We start from the raw sequence: 24,792 nt of genomic DNA on the forward strand, positions 1-24,792 counted from the left end.
ACCTTGTTCGACTTCAATGTGGCCATGAAAATCTTCCGTCAACGTATTTGAAGAAGCTTGGGATATTTTATACATGACCACATGCAGTCCCATGATTTTAAATAATAAACAAGAGAATCACATTTCGAAAAATAATTCATAACACAACGTACTGTAGACATCTGCAGGGAAAGACGTTTATTAGATAAACTTTTCAGTTCTCATTATTATCTATCATACGGCTACGATATGTTGGACCCAGGGAATCATTATTCAATCAGTAAGTTGACTACCAAACGTTCATAACTCACTTCAAACAGTGGCAACATTTGACGAAACATATTATCACACAATCCACAATTATTGACATTTGATTGATTAATTGCTACTGTTGCGCTAAGGGAGCAAATGTCGATATTGATATTACGCTAAATTTCTCCTCACATTGATATGCTCAACAGATAATCTGCAGAAATTCCGGCTCTGTTACGATGCTCGGCTTGTATATGGGAATGGCCGTGTCCGGCGACAGATGTTCGTAAACGGTGTGACCGAGTAGCCAGAAAGTTTCCATGTTTCCTTTACCCTTGACCTCCACCGATCCTCGCCGCTTAATTTTAAATCCACCCAGTTTGTCGAGCACCTCTTTTGTGAGTTCGGAAATGTGAATTTTCATCGCTGTAAATAATGGACAGTTAGAAAAAGGTTGCACAGTCCCTTCGCTAGGTACTTACGTTCACCGGTGGATTCCATTCTCGAGGCTGTGTTAATCGTGTCACCAAATAGGCAATATCGAGGCATTGTCGTTCCAACTACTCCCGCCACACACGGTCCAGTGTTGATACCCACTCTGATTTCGAGCGTTCGATTCTTCATATGCGGTATAATGAATCCGGAAATACCGCACAGGAGATCAAGGGACATCATCGCAATTTCACCGGCATGTTTGTCTCCATTACGCTGTGGCAGGCCGGAGACTACCATATAGGCATCGCCAATCGTTTCCACCTGGAAAAGCAATAGGTCATAGTTATTCTTGCTACCTAAAAGTTCATTGGGTCAACCTTGTAAACATCGTACTTCAATATAATCGAGTCAAACAGCCGATAGAGAGTATTTAACATGGTGACCACTTCCATAGCACTACTGACGGCTGAAATATACGTGAATCCAACAATGTCGCTAAAAAATATTGTCACCGATTCGAATGTCTCCGCCGGAACTTGCCGCTGCTGTTTCAGTTGACGCACCACAGCTGGCGGAAGCATTTGATACAATAAACGGTCAGCTTTGCTTTTTTCAGTGCGCAGTTCTAAAGTTCGAGTCACCAGCTGCGTGGAAAAGTCCTAAACATGGATCATTTAACATTTTGCTGCTCTAACCATTAACTAGCAAGCATACCTGGATTGTATTAGTAGCATTTATTATCATCAGGACTAGCATGGGACTGATAATCGCTATCAACAACACCATGCCAAAGGAAATCAACTGATGCAGGCGCGCGTTTTGCATATCATCTCGCACAGTCGCCTGGACCATCAGCTGTAGGTCAGTCTGAAGGGTTTCGAGATTCCTTATGAAGCCATGCACCGACTGGTAGTACACGGCAAAAGCATCTTCGCGCTCCTCCGTGGATGAGTTGACCAGCACGTGCCGGCGCCATTTGTTGAGCACATGAAACACTTTGCTTTTCGTGATCGTAATGTTGGCCATAAAATTTTCCGCCACTCGCAGGTGGTCTATGGCAGCAGCATCCCGTCGAACAAACTGGGCGAAATCGTCCAGATTGAGACCGCCACGAATAATGAACTGCAGTACCAGAATAGTGGCGATGTTTATGTTTTCGGTTGCTTCGATTATGTTTTTGTAAACCACCAGTTGCCTGCGGGAGAGTGAGAATTTTCTTTAGTGACATTGCAGGACATTGTGGTGCACTTTTACGATACGATGTTACCTCCAGACGGTGCCACTTAGGTAAAAACCTACGCTCCGACTGATTTGATCCACTAGATGTCTGTTAAGGTCGTTGTAGGGCTTAAAGTAGGATGTACACGACGTTTGATTGGCATCTTCCGATGTTAAAAAACTGTAAATATTGGACGCGTTAGAATTTTTATTGTTTATATTAATGATTTCTCGTGAATACCTTAGTAGCAAATTCCTCGTATCGCTTTATAAATTTAAATCGCCAAAGGCGGGGTCAAAGTTGCTTATCGTTTAGTTTTAGAATGAGAGTGTGCTTTACGTACCTTAAACCACCCACAATCGTCTGGTTTGTTGCCTCGTCAAACTCAATGCTTTTGTCCCTTTGGCTATCAACAACGAGACGATCAAGAATTATGTCGGTTTGACTGATTGCGTGCTCTACATCGGACCGATTCTTCCGCGTTAGTACGAAATATGCTAAAAGTCTTCGTTCTTGCTGTACGGCACTTACCAGGACTGCCATACTGGTTGTCATCCGAATCTAGAAATTTAAGAACAACCGACAATAAATATAAGATTTAGAAAACCACACTCTGCAGAGGCCACGCTTTCGAGCAGCCGCCACTCTAAGTAGAATATAAATTATTACTGTACTTCTTCATCTACGCGCTTCGCTGTCTCGTATTTATCTGTCTGTTGGTAAAGTAGAATAGCGTTTTGCACTACAACGGCCACAATTGGGATCAGCAGCACTAGCATCATGTTGCACATGAACCACCGGCGTCCATGCCTGCAAGAGAAATTGAACAGAGAGATATTTAACTATACAGGACAAATTTAGCTGCAATTAGTCATTTTAGCTGTAAAAATTCTCTATATCACATTGAACGAGTCATTCAATTTATATGTAGTATTTGTTATTGCTGATGCTGAGTTACTTTTTCGTTATTTTGACAACTTTTTTTATTTTTTGGTAAACTTTGACATTTTTATAATATTTTTATTTTGCCCATTTTTATGGGAATGCTTTTTTTAAAACAATTAATTCGAGCATTTTGCCGTAAACTCTACTAATGAGCAAAAAGTAAAGTAGAATCTGTTTCCGATAACATTGTTGACGTAGGAACACGTCGGCAGTGTTAGAATTAGAATATATTTACTGCTTGCGGCGTCCACGATTTTAATTGCCGGTTGCTAACGGTCCGAAGAAGAATCAATTTATAACGCAAATTAGCCAAAATAAATATCGCTCACTTGCAAATCGTCTAATACATATAGATACCTACATAGGTATAAAATTATTCTCTTTTCTTTTGACGATAGTGGTAAGAAAACCAAAAATTGATTCCATTCCTAACTAACACAGTTGCTACAAAGTAGTTGTGGCAACCGATATATGACTAATTCTGGTCATAAATAAGTTTATGCAACTAAAAGTGCTAACACTGTGCTGCTTGGGTTAGTGATAGAACGGATTGAGGTGTATATTTTCTGCTCGTTCCCCACGTTTACATTGCAAAACTTATGTTTGAAAATTTAATGTGAATTGATATTAATATTGTATTAGAGTAGATCAATCATAAAAAATTCCTCTTGCGAGCGTCAAATAATAACTTAGCGATTTCCTAATTGATTTTAAATTTTTTGTGCCAATCGATCGGAAAATCTTCAAATGCATCGACTCTAACAGAGAAAACTATTGACCGAGAAAACTATTGACTATTGAGAACCTTATATACCGATCTTATAATGGTTTTGTACATTATCAGCTTTGTACGGTGGCGATCATAGGTTTTTCATCGTAGCGTTTTGCATCGCAAAGTTGCTGGCTAGTAGTTGGCTATTGTAAAAATTGTGCCTCTCGTTTCGATATCCGCTCTTCGGTCCACCCCTCAATGTTGAACAGCATGCAGGATAAGCCGTCTCAATACTCGCTGCGTCTCGAGGGGAGTCGAGAATGTTTCCGAGATGCGCACGAAACACCAACTCGATCCAATGTAATTCTGATCAGTCCCATCAGTTTATGCGGAAAACCATGTTCTTGCATTATGAGCGAATAAAGGCGCTATAACCTAGGTTTTAACCAAGGGCAAGTAAGGAAATGTACACGTCCCATCCCCGAGGGTCCGGAGTATTATATAAACTTTGCTAGCTATATACTCCCAACGAAAATAATATTACAAATAATCAGAAGCGGTTGGTACGAGACGTCCCCGTTTCTTCTTCCCCTGTTGATTCGAAAATGCATCTGTGTATGAATAATTTATTCACACAAGATTTATTTTATATAATCGTCTTTGCGGTAGTACTTCACAGTTGGCCTGGCAGATTTTATGTTTAATATATATTATACTAGCTGACCCGACAAACTTCGTATTGCCACAAATTAACCTGTGTTGTACATAAATCATGAATCTCGGATGATCTTTATCACTTCTCGAGTTTTGCAAGTCCCCCAGTGGGCGGCGCTTCCGACGGCGGGTCACCGGCAACACTCGCGACCGGCTCGTCCTGAATGATCTAGTGTTACTATAGATAGTTTTTGTGGTCTTGTTATTGATTAATGTTTTATGGAAGAGTCTCGAATTTCTCGAGTTGGATTAGTTTTTGAGTTTCGCCAAAATTTCTGTTTTATTTGTATGAGAGTCCATATCCCCCTACCACAGGGATGAGAGGTCTCTAACTATCATAAAATAAATTCAAGACTCAAAAATCTCCTACATGCTAAATTTGGTTCCATTTGCTTGATTAGTACTCAAATTATAAGGAAATTTGTATTTCATTTGTATGGAAGCCCACCCTCTTAAAAGGGAAAGGGGTCGTAATACACCACAGAAAAAAAATTCTGCCATCTAAAACTCTCACATGCCAAATTTGGTTCCATTTACTTGATTAGTTCTAAAGTTATGAGCAAATTTGTATTTCGTTTGAATGGGAGCCCCCCCCCCCTCCTAAAAAGGTAAGAAGTCCTAATTCATCATGGGAAAAATGGTTGCCTCCAAAAACACCCACATGCCAAATGTTGTTCTATTTGCTTGATTAGTTCTCGAGTTAGGAGGAAATTTGTATTTCATTTGTACAGGAGCCCTCCCTCTTAGAGTGGGGAGGGGTCCTAATTCACCGTAGAAAATTTTCTTGCCCTCGAAAACCTTCACATGCCAAAGTTGGTTCCATTTGCTTGATTAGTTCTCGAGTTATGGGGAAATTTGTATTTCATTTGTATTGGAGCCCCCCCTCCTAATGTGGGAAGAGGTCCTAATTCATCACAGAAAAAATTCTTGCCTCCAAAAATACCTACATGCCAAATTTGGTTCCATTTGCTGGATTAGTTCTCGAGTTATGAGGAAATTTGTATCTCGTTTGTACAGGACCCCCCCTCCTAAAGTGGGGAGGGGTCCCAATTCATCATTGAAAAAAAAATTGTCTCCAAAAACACACACATGCCAAATTTGGTTCAATTCGCTTGATTAGTTCTCGAGTTATGAGGAAATTGGTATTTCATTTGTACAGGAGCCCCTCCTCTTAAAGTGGGGAGGGGTCCTAATTCACCATAGAAAATTTTCTTGCTCTCGAAAACCTTCACATGCCAAATTTGGTTGCATTTGCTTGATTAGTTCTCGAGTTATGAGGAAATTTGTATGGAAGTCCCCCCTCTTAAAGGGGAGAGGAGTTATAATTCCTCTTATAAAGAGGGGAGGGGTCTCAATTCACCATAGAATAAATTCTTGTCACCAAAAAAAACACCCACATGCCAAATGTTGTTCTATTTGCTTGATTAGTTCTCGAGTTAGGAGGAAATTTGTATTTCATTTGTACAGGAGCCCCCCCTCTTAGAGTGGGGAGGGGTCCTAATTCACCGTAGAAAATTTTCTTGCCCTCGAAAACCTTCACATGCCAAAGTTGGTTCCATTTGCTTGATTAGTTCTCGAGTTATGAGGAAATTTGTATGGCAGCCCCCCTCTTAAAGGAGAGAGGAGTTACAATTCCCCTTATAAAGAGGGAGGGGTCTCAATTTACCATAGAATAAATTCTTGTCACCGAAAACACCCACATGCCAAATTTGGTTCTATTTGCTTGATTAGTTCTCGAGTTATGAGGAAATTTGTATTTCATTTGTATAGGAGCCCCCCCTCCTAAAGTGGGGAGAGGTTCTTATTCATCATAGAAAACATTCTTGCCTCCAAAAACACCTACATGCCAAATTTGGTTCCATTTGCTGGATTAGCTCTCGAGTTATAAGGAAATTTGTATTTCGTTTGTATAGGAGCCCCCCCCCCCCTCTTAAAGTGGGGAGGGGTCCCAATTCATCATAGAAAAAAATTTTGTCTTCAAAAACACACACATGCCAAATTTGGTTCCATTTGCTTGATTAGTTCTCGAGTTATGAGGAAATTGGTATTTCATTTGTACAGGAGCCCCCCCTCTTAAAGTGAGGAGGGGTCCTAATTCAACATAGAAAATTTTCTTGCCCTCGAAAACCTTCACATGCCAAATTTGGTTCCATTTGCTTGATTAGTTCTCGAGTTATGAGGAAATTGGTATGGAAACCCCCCCTCTTAAAGGAGAGAGGAGTTATAATTCCCCTTATAAAGAGGGGAGGGGTCTCAAATTACCCTAGAATAAATTCTTGTCACCGAAAACACCCACATGCCAAATTTGGTTCTATTTGCTTAATTAGTTCTCGAATTATGCAGAAATTTGTGTTTCATTTGTATGGGAGCCCCCCCTCTTAGTGGGGAGAGAGGTCTCTAACCATCACTAAAACCTTTCCTGGCCCTAAAAACCTCTACATGCAAATTTTCACGCCGATTGGTTCAGTAGTTTTTGATTCTATAAGGAACACAAAACAGACAGACAGACAGACAGACAGACAGACAGACAGAAATCCTTCTTTATAGGTATAGATAATATATGATATATCTCAGATATATTAAAAATGTCAATACAGACAAGAAAATAATTTAAAATATTTCTATGAATAGAAATAATTAAAATTATTTCCACGAATCCTTTATTGTGGCTGCGTTGGTATTAATAAGAATAAGAATAAGAAAACCATGTTCTTGCATTATCTGCCATATAGGTGGTCACGATCGACTGTATCGCATGCTGCTTTAAAAACAATAAAGATGTGGTTCGTGGGCACGTTGTACTCTCGACTTTTCTGCAACGTCTGTCGGATGGTAAAAATATGGTCCGCAGTTGCCCGAGCCCACATGAAATCTGCCTGGGAATTCCTTACGAAACCTTCAGAAACAGCTGGTGTTAAAAGATATGGGAGAGTACTTTGTAGGCAGCTTTATGTTTCTCCTTCCATCAATTCCTCCGGTAGTTTATCCTCCTCCTAAATCTTGGAAATAACCCAGTGCAGTGCCGTTTCCAGCGTTTCTCGACCATATTTATAAACCGCTGCCGGTAGACGGTACTTACTAGCAGCTTTATTGGTCTTCAGTATCACGAAATCTCATTTGATTTAATTGAAGATCAGGTGCTAGGACATTAGTATCTTCCATGGGCACTCCCAGGTTAACCTTCAGCTTACTTTTGCAACTTCGTCATTAGGAGGGAATCTTTTTTGAGAACATATGCACTGAGTTTTTTGCCTGGAAAGAGCGTCAAACACAGCTTTGGCTCTCACAAGCTCCCACCTCCACGCAGATCTAAGTCAAATGATGACGGTCGATGGCCTTACCCGAAAATGCTACATGTACTAACTGAAGCAGCTAAGCTATAGGTGCGAACTAGAGCGCCTGTTCTCCGAGGGACGAGGGGCGGCTCACACAGCGTCTGTCTCGAAACGGGCGGCTGAATATGGAATGCTGTATTCCGCAAGCTATAACTAAATTGGCAGACCCATCAGCGGGATGTAGGTATCGCGACCCCGGTGAGGTAGTATACCGAAAACTCAATTACCACGAATAATGAAGAAAGAAATTCAGGACGGAACAATCGGAATGTCCGAACTCTCCCTGAACCGGCACGGGCTGGGTTGCTTGCTCGAGAGCTGCATCAACTCGGAGTGGAGATCGCTGCTATTCAGGAAGTTCGGTGGCCAAATTCCGGAGAAAAGGAGTTCCGTGAAGTAGACCCTATTGCAGGTACTTCTTTCAAGTACCACATCTGCTACAGTGGCGGTAAAAAATCAGAACATGGAGTCGGTCTCGTAGAGTTGGGAAAACAAAAGTAACGAGTTATCCGGTGGGTGGCCCGTAGATGACCGTATATGCGTGTTGAGGATTAAGGGCAAATTTTTCAACTACAGCCTAATCAACTTATACGCACCGACAAATGATAAATCCGATGATGCTAAGAATGAGTTTTACGACAGGCTTGAGAGGACCTATGGATAGTGCCCAAAACACGATGTGAAAATCATCATCGGAGATGCAAATGCGCAGATCGGGAGGGAGGAATTCTTTCGTCCAATCTTTGGAAGACATAGCTTTCATCTGTCGACCTATGATAACGGTCTGAGGCTCATAAATTTTGCCGCGGCCAGAGGAATGGCCATCAGTAGCACCTACCTTCCACGTTTGAATATTCGGAAACACGCCTGAAGGCATCCAAATGGGGACTCTAGCTCTCAGGTCGATCATGTCTTGATTGACGGTCGACACTTTTCGGATATTTCGATGTACGGTCTTTTCGGGGCCCAAATATCAACTCTGACCACTGTCTCGTAGTGAGTAAGATTCGCGCAAGGCTGTCTAACACGGCGGAAGCTCGCACTGAGAGGACGCTGCGTTTCAACGCCAGGAGTACACCAGGAAGCTTGACCAACGAATCGCAGAACAGCAGGTAGAAGGAGAAGACGGGCCCTATTCTCACAGTCACTTCACCTCACCTCACTTCTTTCACTTTCCTGTCACCGCACCTAAAGTCACCTCACCTTATAGGTTCATGTTCCCATTTGTACAGTACATACATTGTACACTGTTGAATGGAGAGGCAAATGCGAAGATCAGCAGGGACAGGATAGGAATTGTAAGCGATGGTCAAGCTGTGGATCCACCAACACAGAAGGAGGTTAAAAAGGCAATCAGTGAGCTGAAAAACGGTAAGGCTGTTGGGAAGGTCGGTATCCCGGCTGAACTTCTAAAAGCGGGGAGCGAGCGGCTGCTCGAAGCAGTCCACCGGATCATTGTCAGGATCTGGTAGGAAGAATAAATACCGGAGGAGTGGTTGGATGGTCTTATTTGCCCAGTTTTCAAAAAGGGACATCGACTGGAGTGTAAAAATTATCGAGGAATTACATTGCTTAATTCTGCCTACAGGGGGCTTTCCCGTATCCTGTTCTGCAGACTGATACCAGTAGTGGAGTCCTTCGTTGGCGAGTACCATGCTGGTTTTCTTGAGGGCCGCTCCACGACGGATCAGATGTTTACCCTGCGTCAGTTGCTAGACAAGTTTCGGGAGTACAACTTGCGGACACACCATCTGTTTGTGGACTTTAAAGCGGCGTACGATTCAGGTGAACGAAATGAGCTGTGGCAGATAATGCTAGAACATGGTTTTCCGACGAAACTAGTTACGGTGATTTGTGCGACGCTGGACGGATGCAAATCATGCGTTAAAATAGCCGGTGAGACCACAGCTGCTTTCGTGACGTTGGATGGACTGAAGCAAGAGGATGCACTCTCTAGCCTGCTAATCAACATTGCCTTGAAGGTGCATTACGAAGGGCAAACGTAGAAAGGAATGGAACTATCATCACGAAATCTCACATGCTTCTTGGTTTTGCGGATGACGGCGATATAATCGGAATCAACCGTAGAGCAGTGGAACAGGCCTTCAGGCCTTTGAAAAGGGAAGCGGTGAGATTGGACTTACCATTAACACCGCCAAAACGAAGTACATGGTTGCTGGTGGAGAACGTGGGAGCCCAAGTGGTGTTGGTGCCGGAGTGGAGTTAGATGGGGAACGATATGAAGTAGTGGAGGAATCTATATACCTTGGTACACTCCTAACATGTGACAACGATCCCAAGTAACAATTTGAGTTTTACTACACTTTTATGATGGTATTTAAGACCAAAATTGGTCTTGAAAACCACCATAAGAATACAATAAAACTCACATTGTTGCTTGAGGATGTAAGCCGCGAAGTGAACCGACGAGTTGCAGCCGCGAATCGGGCTTTCTACGGATTACGTAGCCTGCTAAAGTCCCGTAGTTTGCAAATTCGCACAAAACTGGCGCTCTACAGAACACTAATCCTCCGGGTAGCCCTTTACGGTCACGAATCATGGATGCTAAAGGAAGGTGATCGGCGAATGCTTGGGGTTTTTGAGTGTAAAATTCTGCGATCTATACTTGGTGCGAAAATGGAAAATGGAGTGTGGCGCAGACGCATGAATCACGAGCTGTACCAAATATACAAACATGCTGATATAGTGAAGGTAGTGCAATGTGGCAGACTGCGGAGGGCTGGACACGTGGCCAGAATGCCCGACGAAAGAGTAGCCGAAACCCGAAACTATTTTCAGCAGTGATCCAGCAAGAGGCCGTAAACTCCGAGGCAGACCCCGCACCCGGTGGGTGTGTGCTGTCGGGTCTCCGCAACCACATTAAAAACTGCACAGGATAAAATCATTTTAGTGACATCAATTTTTTATGGTTTAACAAAACCTGCTAGTTCCATAATCTGAAAGTTTAATTTCGATCAACAGAGCAAAAAAACCGTTTTTCAACGCTTCGTTTACAAAATTGATCGCCTTGCCTAATAAGTGCGTTATTGTTTAGCAGCTTGAGTCAATGTTCGAAACTTTCAGCTTTCGTGACTATTTTCTTGGGCAACAGGACAGTTTGCATGTTAGGCAAAACACCTGGACAATCGACGACTTGAATGAAACTTTTTTCATTCGTTTAACTTTACCCTCCTTTGCCGTCAGAGGAGAAGCCGACGGAGGTTTGGCAAAGCACATCACCAAAGGAACTAGAAGAAGACGGTGTTCCGGTTGGTTTATTACAATACCACCCAGTGCTCGGCGACTGGTGCTTTCATAATATTTTAAAAAGAATTAAAATTTTCCCTTGTACTAAACTGTAGCAAATTAATTTGACAGCAGATATCGTAGTTGCTTGATTCCTCTGATGATTACTTTGAGGACGGTCGTAGCCAACAGCGTGCAATGGAAAAGATGCTAAATATTAATAACTGTAGCCAACTTGTCTATAGCGACCAACAAGTAACCTGTTTTGCAAACTTTGCCGCCATCTCTAAACATTTTAAAGTTTATTATTGCTTGTTAGGGCTATCAAAATTGGTCATGAAAGATGTTGCGTACGCCCTCGGTGCTACGCCGCACCTACGCGTACATTACATTGACAACGCGGCGCTTCTCCATGCTGGCAGAGACGGCAGAAACGGTTGGTTTGCCATCAGTGTCTATCCAGCTTTCCATGAGCGATAATGGCGGATATTGGGCACAAGTGGGCACAATCTTTTGACATTCATTGTAGGAGCGTTGAGTTCGCCCTGACGGAGTTACTATGGAAACATCCATGATAGTTTGTTGTTCGAGTTTAAAAATGTAAACATTGTTTAATTTTGCATGGTCGCAATATTTTTTCGCATCAAGAATATTCTGCTCGTAACCTTTTAAATTATATATTTCGAAGAAGGAGTAAGTATTTAGTGATCGTGTGACCGGTTTGACGTTTTGGACGCCAAATACAATCCCAGAATCGCAACCAACGGAGATACCGGAGGAACAGCAACAGAAGAAAGGTCAAACCAGCAGGGAAAGACACAGTGTGAGCAGAGCCGAAGAGCATGGACATTCCAATCCAGATAGCCCCATCTTTGAAAAACCGAACAATGTGCTGTTCTGCGCTGGACTTATTTCTTCCCATAGCAGTATTTAGCATAGATATAGAACATCTTCGTTACCTTGTGTGGCAGCAAGTTCACAGCACATTTAAGCTGAAGAAACAGATGAGACATATAGGAAATTCCGGTGAGATCGTTTCGTAATTTTATTCATCCTTACTGAGCAATTCTTCATCGTTATAATTATTAAGCAATTATTTTGCAACTTTTATTATTAATCTACGCTATCAAACAATTGGTAGTCGGCGGATGTTATATTATTTCAGAGAGCAAAAATTTACCATAAATTTACAAAAAACCATTTACGCTCGTGGAAAGCTGGATAGTGTTAGAAATACTCTCAGTAAGAGATACGGGGAAACTAAAGCCCAAAGTAAATTGATATATACCAGGTATGTGACCATCGAGGGTTGCATCAGTGTGTGTAGAAAGAAGAAGAAATAGTTCTGAAATATGGTGGAACTTGCATGAAAATTAAAACTAAATTAATTGTAATTAATGAATGCAGCTATATTATTCCAGAGAAATATTTGAACATTTACAATGAAATGTAAGGAATATATTTTAAAGTCATTTGCACTTGTAGCCTTCTTGAATTATACGTAAAAAATTTGAGAACATGGGTGACTAACTATTTCGATGTGCAATTGAAAAATGAATTAATGTTTCTAATACTTCACGATCAATACGGTATACGGTTGCTTAAATTAAAACACGTTCCGTCCAACATTTTGCTTGCATGATGCTCTTGAATATCTGCCTCTGATGTCTTCTTTTAAAAATACTTTTATTCGAATAGATGCTTGTGCTACTGCTTGAAAATCCTTAAGTTGAAGTCACTGTTCCAAGATGATACCTTTTTATCATAAATTTGCCCGCTCACGTTGTTTGATATATATGCTCTTGTCTCAACACTACGTAGAAAACCATAAAAAGTAATCTTAGATTGCTACAAAACAGTCTTAGATGATAATTAACACTTTAAAAGCTTACCAGAAATCAGACGAAAAATATCGCGGGCGGATTACAATGTTGCTCATGCTGCTTATTGAACAATCATGTCCGAGCATTTTTAAGAATTTCTTTTTTGTTTCACTACTTGTAGGAAAGCGATATAAGGACATTTCTTTGAGACATCTTGATACCGCTTTGGCGAAAAAATTTCCGCTTGCAATTTGGAATGTTGCACTTCATTGTATTCATGAAAATACATACTAGAAATGCTTAGAACAAGCATAAACATAAAAGGTGTAAGAAAAAAAAAGACAAATCTTGCGTATCCAACGATTTTTTTAAAAAATTAACTAATTTTCCATACAAAATGCTCGAAATCTCAGAACTAGTGTAGATGTGTTAGTGCAAAGTGTATATGACAGCTCGCATTGTCATATACCTGGTATATATCAATTTACTTTGACTAAAGCCAACGATTTGACATCAGTGTACAAAAACTGCCAGCACTTGCTGAGGAGCAAAATGCCGTAGCAGTGTGACTTGATCGTTTTCAATATGATCCGCTTCTGTTTTGTTTACATCAATTTTGTACAATAGTGATATATCTTTCAACTTAATCAGTGTAAAATGCATTGCAAAGCTTTATACACACTGTTTCCCAGTATAATATTCAAGGTGCGTGACAATAGCTTAAGTAGATTTCATAACTATTTCAATACTTGTTAATCAAACATTTAAGCAAACAGTATGCGTGTTCGATTGGCTCCCTTTTGAGAATTCTCGCTGCTCGATTGGCTCCCAAGATGGCTGCTTCCGCGTATCTCTCACCTCTGAGCAGAGATGCCAGAAGTGAAGACATGTCTTCATTTTGAAGACATTTTTGTTACAAAGAAGACTTATTTTGAAATGTCTTCACTTGAAGACATGTCTTCAAGATGCAATTCAAATGGGCAAAAAATTCTAGAATGCCGGAAGAAGACAAATGAAGACATTTTTTCTTGATTCGTGAAGACTTTTCCAAAAATCACCTGGCATCCCTGCCTCTGAGTATTTCTAGACAGTGTCAGTTTGTCACCAAGAAAAACAAAGACAAATCTCGCGTCACTTTTCATTTCGTCCAATGTAACAATTGTAAACAAATCCGGTTTATCACAACAAATTATTGCTCTTTTTAAACTCTATGTTATACAAAAACACCTGCCTAAATAGAATTATTTTGAGGTGAAAAAATTGGCATTATCAAAATGTCCAATGTGCACATTCGAATTACGAATGACTGACTGTTACTTCGGTCGTTCTCATCTGATGTCCAAAGTGCAAAAAAAATCAAAACAAACCCAATCTGTACATTGGACGTTTAGCAAGTGAAAGTTTTTTTTCGCATTATTTATGCATTTTAAGTGAAACAAGCGGTCTAATATTGAAAAATAACCTCGAAAATAGCGTAGCACGGCAACGCACGTATTTTACGGTGATCTCGCTTAATTTATGTGCAAGAGCCTGGAAAAATAAAACCGTCCAAAGTACAGCATGAGATGGTAAACAGTCCAATGTAACTTTTTCCATAATAAACCAAAACTGCTTAGTTTTAATTAGATTTTTAAAATCTCCGTTAAATATTGAATGTTATTATTCATCAACCACGTTGAGTGAATGACTGAAAATTATTTCATTTTGAAACAATTTAAAGTTCAATTCGAAGAACTTCGATCTCGTTTTTCTCAATATGGTGGAATTGTTACATTGGACGAAATCAAAAGTGACGCGAGAAATCACGGATCGACGAAAAACGTGTCATCAGAAAAAGTGTTAGGCGAAATTGTGAGTGATGGCTAAACTAAACTAAATTAAATTTACTTGCTACAGAGTGTTCAATTTTCAGTGAGTTTTTAGGGACTAAAATACTAGATTGTATGTATTAAAACTAAATCTAAGATTACAGCTTATACAGCTAGGTTATTACATTGGAAATTGGTGTATTGGTTATTGGTACATTGGTTATTGGTACTAACTGAGTCTTTTTTATACGTAAGTCAATTAAACTACATGCTAATTTAAAAAATAATTATTGTATCATGCTTACAAACTAGATATTACTAGTTGTTGCTACATTCTTAAGGCCCCAATACATGTACGCATATGTTGGGTTGGAAATGAACAAAATGTTGTAGGGTCATTCCGGTCGAGCGGCGAGCCGAACATTTTCTTCTGTCAGTTTGGTTCGTGGCACTCACACACCGGCGAGCGTGTTGGGCGAACATGAATTCACCAACATTTACCAACATGTACGTACGTGTATGGGGGCCTTTAGTCTAAGCTGATTCGCGACGGTCAAATCTAGTAAAAGTACAAACGTAAGTCGTAAAAAATTGTGTAAGACTATGGGTCATTCCCCGGGAAATTTACAGTCAAATTTTTTTTTTCTCTTCGGAATATTTTTTTACGTTCTTTGTTCAACAAAAATCGACTCGTATTTTTTTATTTCGATGTTACTGTTGGAATGCGCAAGATATGATTTTTTGAAGTATTGTAATCCGAAAAAATCACTGCTTTTTAAATGCTGATTGTAAACATATTTTGTAATACCAAAAAATGACTTTCTACCAGCTGTGTTCACTATTCCACATGCTTTCAAAATTGGTATACCATACCTCCTCTTGATTGTTTTTCAATAGTTAAATTAAATTAAATTAAACTCAACGTCTCGCGCTGAGTTATCTAATATTACTATTGATAGTTTTTGGTGGTCTTGTTATTGATTAATGTTTTATGAAAGAGTCTAAAATTTCTCGAGTTGGATTAATTTTTGAGTTACGCAAAAATTTCTGTTTTATTTGTATGAGAGTCCTTATCCCCCTACCACAGGGGTGAAGGGTCTCAAACCATCATTAAAAAAATTTGGTTCCATTTGATTAATTAGTTCTCGAGTTATGAAGAAATTTGTATTTCATTTGTATAGGAGCCCCTCCTCCTAAAGTGGGGAGGGGTCTCAATTCACCATAGAAAACATTCTTGTCTCCAAAGACACCAACATGCTAAATTTGGTTCCATTAGCTTGATTAGTTCTGGAGTTATGAGGAAATTTGTATTTTATTTGTATGGGAGCCCCCCCTTTTAAAAGGGAGAGAGGTCATTATTCCACTCCTAAAGAGGGGAGGGGTCTCAATTCATCGTAGAAAAAAAAATTGCCTACAAAAACACCCACATGCTAAATTTGGTTCCATTTGCTTGATTAGTTCTCGAGTTATAAGAAAATTTCTATTTCATTTGTATGGGTGCCCCCCCTCTTAAAAACGTAAGGGGTCTCAATGCATCATAGAAAAAATTCCTGCCTCCAAAAACATCCACATGCCAAATATGGTTCCATTTGATTAATTAGTTTTCGAGTTATGAGGAAATTTGTATTTCATTTGTATAGGAGCGCCCCCTTCTAAAGTGGGGAGGGGTCTCAATTCACCATAGAAAAAATTCTTGTCTCCAAAAACACCCACATGTAAAATTTTGTTCCATTTGCTTGATTAATTCTAGAGTTATGCAGAAATTTGTTTCATTTGTATGGGAGCCCCCCCCCCCCCTCTTAGTGGGGAGAAGGGTCTCTAACCATCATAAGAACCTTCCCTGGCCTTAAAAACCCCTATATGAAAATTTTCACGCCGATCGGTTCAGTAGTTTTCGATTCTAAAAGGAACATAGGGACAGACAGACAGACAGAAATCCATTTTTATAGGTATAGCTACCCTAATTTTGACCCGAATTACTCGACTACCAACAGACGGATACATTTCAAAAAATTTACATTTCTCGGGTAATTTTTCAAATAGACCTATGTGACAATGAGAGATTCTCTTTGCGTCTCCTCTCTTCCGCTTTTCACGGCTACATAAATGCTTAGAAAAGCAAATTTCAACACATTTAGCTAACTAGTAACTCCGGCAACCGATTCATGCAAAGCTGATGTGTTAAAATGCATTAGTATCGCCGTAAAAAACAAAAGAGCGGAGACTTGAAGAGAATCTGTCTTTGTCACATAGGTCTATATGAAAAATTACCCAAGATTTACTGATAGTTTGGCTGCATACAGACACCATTTTTCCATATGAAGAAACGAGAGAAAATTCCCGTTTGTTGCCAATTCCGGTACACCTCACATGCTGATTGCTTCGTTTCTGTGATGGTAGTTTATGCTGATCTTTCCCAATAATTTAAAGTATGTATTAAAACGTTGAATAATAATGACATTTTGCTCATAACAAGTTTATTGAAGAATATACGTTAGATAAACAGCGATTTGTAACCTTATAACAATATGGCGTTCAAAATACAAAATACTACAGCGTGAGTAACCGAAGATTAATAAAAATTGATGAAATTTATTCAAGAAAACTTTATTGATGTGAATCAAATAGAATAGCATGACAGGAAATAATGCATGGTTCCAAAACCTATAAACTAGACCTTTAGAACGCAATGTATATGGTAAATTATAATATTTGCTCTTACAACTTACTTTTATTTGCACTTACTCAAATTATTAACAACTTACTTATCCCTACTCAGCAATTTCATGAAAAAAGGATCTATCAAAATTTATAAGTGCTCCTATTTTGTTACAATTTTGTAAACTAATTCAATTTTCAAAAATACGCAACGTTAACCAATAGATGAATTATGCTCCGAAGAAGTGTCAATTTCTATCTCAAATAGCATGTAAGACCGTATAACAAAGGTTCCTTTCACCACTAGGGGGATTAAATCGGGTTTTTATTTGGTATTTTATATTATTGCAACTGAACTATTGAATAAGTTGGATACAGTACCGGTACAAAATCGGAAAGTAAAACCTAGTATTTTGAGCAAGGTTTGAGATTTCCAAAAAATCAAAAAATGCGAGTGTCACGAAAATATGAAAGATTTTGAACGCTAATAGCTCTGCCACTTATGAATGGATTTTCAAGGTTTAGATACCGATCGACTCATAATGAGGTAGCAATTATGTGGTTTCTATTATAACTTTTTTCCAGTCACGAAAGTGACTTCAGTGAGCAAAAATTAACGAAAAGTTTCAAGGTCAAATATCTCCATACATTTTCTTAGTTCTTTACGGCGTTTAAACCAATACCAATTTGATATCTGTGCACCAGGAAAGTACGCCAGGAAAAGTGATAAAGCCCTCTCGTCCCAACAAGATTTCTTAGCACCACGCCAAACCTAGTCCAATTCGATGTCCTGAACGTGAACAATTATAAACAAAGGTAAAAAGTAAGCGACCAACCCTATCTTTCACCCGACTGTATTCAAATACTGCAAGAATTGATCGTCGCTAATCACCAGAAGAAGTGCGATTGTGGCCTGATGAAAGCCTCTGTGGTGGAACGGATTAAACTGATATATAGAGCACGGGAATTTGGGAAATTTAAATTTGTCTTCATGTATCAAAAGTATAGGAATGTTTCAGAGCATTTATTACAATATAGTAAATTAAAAATTTGCGTGATAAACATTTGCAAAAGGTCCAGCTTTGTCGAATCGAACCTTCATTCGTAGTCCTACGTGAGCCCCACGTTCGTGCCCCTTGGAACAGACCTTCATACTTTTCTACTATGTTTCTTTGAGTTATTCACCATGATAGAAATTATTTTCCACCAAAACATTTTCAGCGTTTTCCTGCTACCGTTAATTTTTCAGGTATTTAAATTAAGTTTACGTGCTCCTTGAAGAGAGTCGATGTACTTTTAGTATAACGAGGTTTCATTGTAAATGAAGCGTCTCTGTGGCAGTTCTTTTTTGGCACAATCTCTCCCAGGCTGGTAGCGCATTTTCGACTTGAAATTTTCGAAGTAAAATTTGAAGGTCAATCATTTTATTCTAAATATGATTTTTTTTTTCAAAAATTAAATTAGCAAAAATTCACTTTAGTTTATTGAAAACAAAACATCCAAATAACTGCTCTGAACACAACGGAACTAACCCGTTAGAGCGCAAAATTATTTATTGTAAGCACGTGTCGCACAAAAACAAATTAATTTCCATGTATCCGCCGTTCTCGGCATAACGTCCACGTTTGGGCAGTAGTATTCTAATTTTTCCCGTTTCATTCTTGCTTACCTTGTATTGGGATTAAACTTCACACAGCCATAAATTGTCACTCGTTGGCTTCGTTCGGGAGCAGTGATGGTATCCGTTTCGGAATGCCTGGACGGGCGCGAGTACGAATTGGCAATTGAAGGTGACGAACGCCGCGACGATGCATCCTTGCGTATGTAGTGCGGAAGCGCCGCCGGGTCCATGCGATTTCCTTCGACCGTTATGCTCACCGCGTCCGAATCCACCGGGGAATGCGTCGACGGTTTGCCGCTCGTTATATCGAATACTTTCATCTTGGGCCGGGAAATGGGAAACGGGAACTGGGTTATTACGTAGAGTGTCGCTTTTCAATCTGTTTTCCTGTCTAGTTTTTCAGTACGTTTGTTTGCCTAAGCGTGGTTCCAATTTGCACAGCACAGGTCATGGTGGATCGGTTTGTGGAAATGAAATCAATATCGATTAGGTTGGATAGGAAATTTATTTCTGAACTTGGTCACCACATTTTGATTGCACTTTTCGCTGCACTTGTTTATTTATTTTGTTTTCTTTTTTTTTCGCGGCGGTATTATCGGATAGGTATGCCTTGATTGTACCGAAATGAAAACTTATTTTATCTAACATAACAGGCAGAAGGTGGTTGGCTAGACTCACTCCACATCCACTCACTACTCGGGGATCACAGCAGAACTATTAAATTAGTTTTATCTGTTTTACTTCCGCAATTGTTGACCAGCCTTTTGGCTATAACTGGCTAAGCTGTTGTTTGTTTTCTTCAGTTTCCACTCTTTAGAATATATTTTCCTATCCTGCGAGGCAGGCTTTCCTTTCCAAGTCGCCAAAGTGATCCGAATGGCTTTGATTGCTTTAACAAACTATTTCCCAGATGAAAATGGAGCTTTAGGCTAGGTACAGTGGGAACGGGAAACTGCTACCACTCACTACACATCTTTGAGGCGAAATCGTCACGCTTCTCTAGAGTGTTTGCTTTGCTTTGCTTTACTGAGTGCATCCTTAATTTGTTATGGAATGGAAATCAATTTCACAGTTGAATTGCTTTGAATCGATCTAAATCTCGAAAAAAATCGCCCGTTTAATGATGTCTATCAGGTTGTCATATTTTTGTTGGAAAACGTACTGAGGGATTTTCCGCTTTAGAAAATAACTTCATTTCCGTGGAATTCCGATTCCATATCAAACGAACTTTTAACAATGCGTAGAGCAACTAATAAAATATGTCACATATTTTCGTTCAACTGACAAAGTAGGCAATGTGATATAAACTCACTGATTCAAACCGAACATTAAATTAGCTCAGGCTTTTAACGTCGAGTACGATCCCTAGCAACAGGATTCGAACGAGTAAAAGTATGAAATGTAAATTTCACACTACTGTTATGCCATTTGAAAAATAGAACACCACCACTAATGAAATTTTTGGCTGCAGTTCAATTGCATTGATTATGTTATTATTTATTCAGCACAACACCTTTGCACGTACGTGATTTATGTTTGGTATCTAATTATTTCCTGTACTTTTCGTTTTATATTACAAGATCCATCCATTTAGAATGATCGTAAATTAAACTGAATAAACTTTCTCCAATCGGTAAAAACGTCGTTTATTCACACACCACTTCGGAATAATCCTTCTCGCGACAGGAACTCTCTGGTAGGTAATCCATTTTCTTAAGCACTGTATCATTATACACTTCGCACGCCCGTCAACAACGATGAGCAGTCCGTCGCCCACGTTAGGCACAACTGGCGCCCGAAGCCGGTGCAACCAAACGACCGGAACTGTTTTGCTTTCCTGATCCTAGCTGCCTGGTCGCTCGCTGGTTGTACTTCCGGCTACACGGTACGCGTAACACTGATTCGGTCGAGCACGCTGGGACCACATTTATATAGGTGCTGCAGGATGGCGCGTTTACCGACAAACAGCCAACTGACAGCGCAGCAGCCAGCACCAGCAGCGCGAAGGTGGCTCAACATCATAAACCATCGTCGTCTCCCTGTTACCGTTCCGAAGCGGTGGGTCGGTGGTTTGTGAATTGAAATATAATCAAACAGTAGGAAATTTTGACATTGAAATGGACTCTTCAATAGGGTTTGGCTTTGACTGATTTGAATGCAATTGGTTCCATTCAGGTAAGTAAAAGTTTTCTTTTAAATTCTGCACGTTCGTATCTGACACATATAGGCGAATCATTTTAATGACATATCAATAGTTGAGTAATTCAATTTTAATCTTACCTGTTATTTTGTTACGTAACGTAATCATTCTGATTGTTTGTTTGCTCAGTAATTGAACAGTTTGCTATATTTACCCGTGACTTGCAGTTTCTCCTTTCCCCCCAGCATTTAAAACTCGTTACTTAGATTAAACTACCTCAACGAATGGATTCCCTGATTCGATGCTGCACAGAGCGGGGGATTGTGACGAAAACAAAATTTCGGGACAATCTCATTAAGCTGTCGAAGCTGAAAAAATATACCGGACTGTGTGTGTGTGTGCGTGTGTGAGTGTGCGGGAACGTGTTGCACCGTGCAAATTCAATTTACACGCTTTACTTTCCCCGGCGAAGAAAGGCTATACTTTTATTCTGAAGCCCTTGGCGTTTTTCCATTGTAATGGTATACCTCTGCTTTTTTATGGAGTTCAATCTTTTCATTCATATAGAATTTCAATATATTTTGTTAGTTCTTTTCACGTAGGACTACGTCTTTGATTTCTATTCTATCTCTTTGGGGGTGCTCTTTAGAAAAACAAACAGGAAACATGTAACGAAAAGTGGTTATAGTTTGCACGCTTATAATTCAGTCATTTTTTGCCCTCCCAGCTATGGGTTAAGCTCCCTTTGATTGTATTTAATTTACTCCCTACAGAATCCGCTCGCAAATTGTTGAGCTTCAGCTGTTGCTGCTTCCCCGGAATAAGACATCGAAGACATCCAAATTCACCAAGCGAGACGCCAACAAACCGAAGAAGCCATCGACTCGTCCGCCAGCGAACGATATGGTTTTTGCTACTATCAATACCCTGTATAATCAACGGATCTGCAAGCCGTTTAGAAGTAAATCGCCGTCAGCCACAATTTCTATTATTATTATTATTAATCAACGGGCTCGATTTGGCCCCGATAATTGTCAGGTTACCATAAAAATAGTCAAGTCGAATTAAGTGAGTAAAATTCCATCAAACGTATACAAACAAATCTTAAAATTACTGTATCTTCTTCGAGGTTTACCTCTCCCGAAAAAAGCGAGTGACTCTGCCTTGTAGTATCCGTCGTGGCAGATGAAAGTCGAATAACGACGATACTTGATTAAAGACCCGTTGCAGATCGCCGATAGCGCCGTTCATACTGTAGTTAGTGCGACTCTACATTGCATTGTTCCGCAGCGCTCGTGGTTGAACATTTATGTTAATCTGTCCCAGCAGCGCGGGGCAGTCACTTCTCCCTTGTAAGCTATCCGCGATAAACAGTGTTCTGGAGCTAGTCTAGTAGCCTGACGAACACGGAGAGGTTCTAGATCGATCAGTTGACAGCGGCTTTCATAGCTAGGAAGACGGAACGGGTTTCTCCATGGCAATTTTCGCAAAGCGAATTTAAGAAATCGACGCTGAACGGACTCAAATCTTTCAGCGCTGTTGTTATAGTTAGGATTCCAAACAGACGAACAGTATTCCAGAACTGACCGCACCAGCGAACAGTATAGCGATTTGAGGCAGTATATGTCAGAAAAAAATTTTCGCGATCCTAAAGATAAAGCCTAAGGACTACAAGGCTTTAGCGACAACATACGAGATATGATGTTTGTACGTTAACTGCGAATCTAAGATAACGCCCAAGTCTTTAATATGCTAAACACGTTCAATTACTGTGCCCTCGAGCGTATAACGAAATAGGATCGGATCTTTCTTACGGGAAAATGTGATTGCAGAGCACTTCTCCGGGTTCACTATCATACAGTTCACGTCGCACCAAGTGGCAAAGGCCTCGAGTTGATTTTGAAGAAAGTGACAATCGTCAGTCGAGCGGATCCGGATGTACATTTTAAGATCACCTGCATACGAGAGTCGTGGGCCCTTAATGACCAAATTAACGTCGTTGAAATAAAGCAGAAAAATCAGAGGACCTAGATGGCTTCCTTGAGGTATACCTGATGACCACCAGCTGTCGATCGGTGAGATACGAGCGAAACCATTGCAAAAGGTTACCGTTAACATCCAGTCTATTTAGCTTTGCAATTGTGATGGCGTGGTTTATCTTGTCAAAGGCTGCCAACAGGTTGGTGTACAAAACATCTGTTTGAGCTCGTTGTGCCATACCCTCCGTTATGTAAGATGTAAGACACAGCAGATTAGTAGTGGTAGAACGCTGGAACGTGAAGCCATGTTGATCAACACTTAGATATTGCTTACAGTGGGAAAGCAGAGGTTCCATGACCACCAGCTTGAATAGTTTCGAGACTGCGCTCAACGATGTGATGCATCGATAGTTGTCTACATCTCGTTTACTTCCTTTTTTGTGTACAGGGAACATATGTGCAAATTTCCAACACGACGGGAAAATCCCACTGGAAATGGACATTTGATATAAACGAAGCAACGGTGTCAGCAAGCAGTCTATGTGTCTCTTCAGGAATACGGAAGGTACTCCATCGGGTCCAGGATTGAAGGACAACTTGAGCATGGTCGCAGCCTTCGAAGTCATCTCGACATTGATGTCGATGGCACCCAGCGTTTGACCATATATTGGAACGTTGTTGGCTGCTAGGACAACACGGTCCGCGCTCAATACCTCATTGGTGAAAACACTTGCAAACTTCTTGGAATATAAACGGCATGTATCCTGAGGAGTGGCAGCAACTTCCCCGTTGTATCCCATTAATGATGGGAGCCCGGACTCTTTGTGTTGCTCGTTTACGTAATTCCAGAAAGACTTCGGGTGATGCTTTAATCTACGCGAAAAGCATTGGCGACTGACTTGCCTGTATAAATTGTTTATTCTCGTATAGTGTAAGCGTACGAAATTTCGTGAATCGTCTTAATGCTGCTCTTTTGTGTGACTTCAGCCTGCGTAGCTTATTCGTGTGCCAAGAGGGATGAGATGTACTGCGGAGACTACTTTTCGGTACATGTCGATCAATAGCATATATCAGGACATGAGTGAAGGTCTGCGTAGCGGCTTCGACGTCGTCGGGATCTAGTGTGTTTGCCCAGTCAATACTAGACAACAAATCATTGATGCTTTGTTGATCAGCTTTACGGAAATTATATGCGATAGCAGCTGGGTATTCATTGAAGTCCTGAAGGAGTTTATCTTCTATGCAGACGATCAGAGGAGGATGGTGCGGAGCTCTCTTGATCAACAGACATGGAGCCGCTGAGACGAATGGGGCCTTGTCCTGTGAGCTCACGAAGCAGAGGTCTAACGAACGGTTGTTCTTGTTGACGACATGATTAACTTGATGAAGCATTGCAGCACTATAGTTGTCAAGAAGATTAATTGCACCGGCATGGATCGTAGAGTTTTCAGAATCAGGGTAGAGGAAATCGCTATGGGCAGGTTTCCACGAGATATCTGGCAAATTGAGATCACCCAAAATAACTATCTCATCGAGCGGCGTAGCGTCCCTCATAACTGAGTAAACTAACTGGCAGTGAGCGTCGATTAGATCGTTGTCCCGGACACGATCAGGTGGGATGTATATGGCACACAAAAAGAGGAAGCGATCACTCAGCTTGATGGCCGTCCAAACCTGTTCTACGCAGTTCCATGAGTCCTTTTCAATTGCTCTTGCTTTCAACCCACTTCGAACAGCTATCAGAACACCACCGCCAGTGGATTTGCGGCTGTTGTTAGGGTTGCGATCACAACGGAAAACTTCGTAATCGGATCTAAAGACTTGCCTGGAAATGGTCTGAGAGTTGAGCGACGTTTCGCAAATGACAATGATATCATAGCAGCAATCCGATGCGACTAGTCGGTAGTCTTCAATATCGGAGTTCAT

General features: G+C 40.4%; 1 protein-coding gene across 1 annotated transcript; it reads right to left on the bottom strand.

The window, feature by feature from the left end:
- Positions 1 to 433: 433 nt before the first annotated feature.
- LOC128737576 (uncharacterized) lies at positions 434 to 24,792 on the bottom strand. The gene is given in 10 exon segments (XM_053832251.1): positions 434 to 657; positions 714 to 987; positions 1,044 to 1,325; positions 1,381 to 1,861; positions 1,934 to 2,149; positions 2,229 to 2,446; positions 2,560 to 2,695; positions 18,796 to 19,083; positions 19,085 to 19,094; positions 23,907 to 24,792. Coding segments are annotated over 10 exon segments (3,015 nt in total).

Source organism: Sabethes cyaneus, chromosome 1 (genome assembly GCF_943734655.1).
Source record: "Sabethes cyaneus chromosome 1, idSabCyanKW18_F2, whole genome shotgun sequence".
Classification (NCBI taxonomy): domain Eukaryota; kingdom Metazoa; phylum Arthropoda; class Insecta; order Diptera; family Culicidae; genus Sabethes; species Sabethes cyaneus.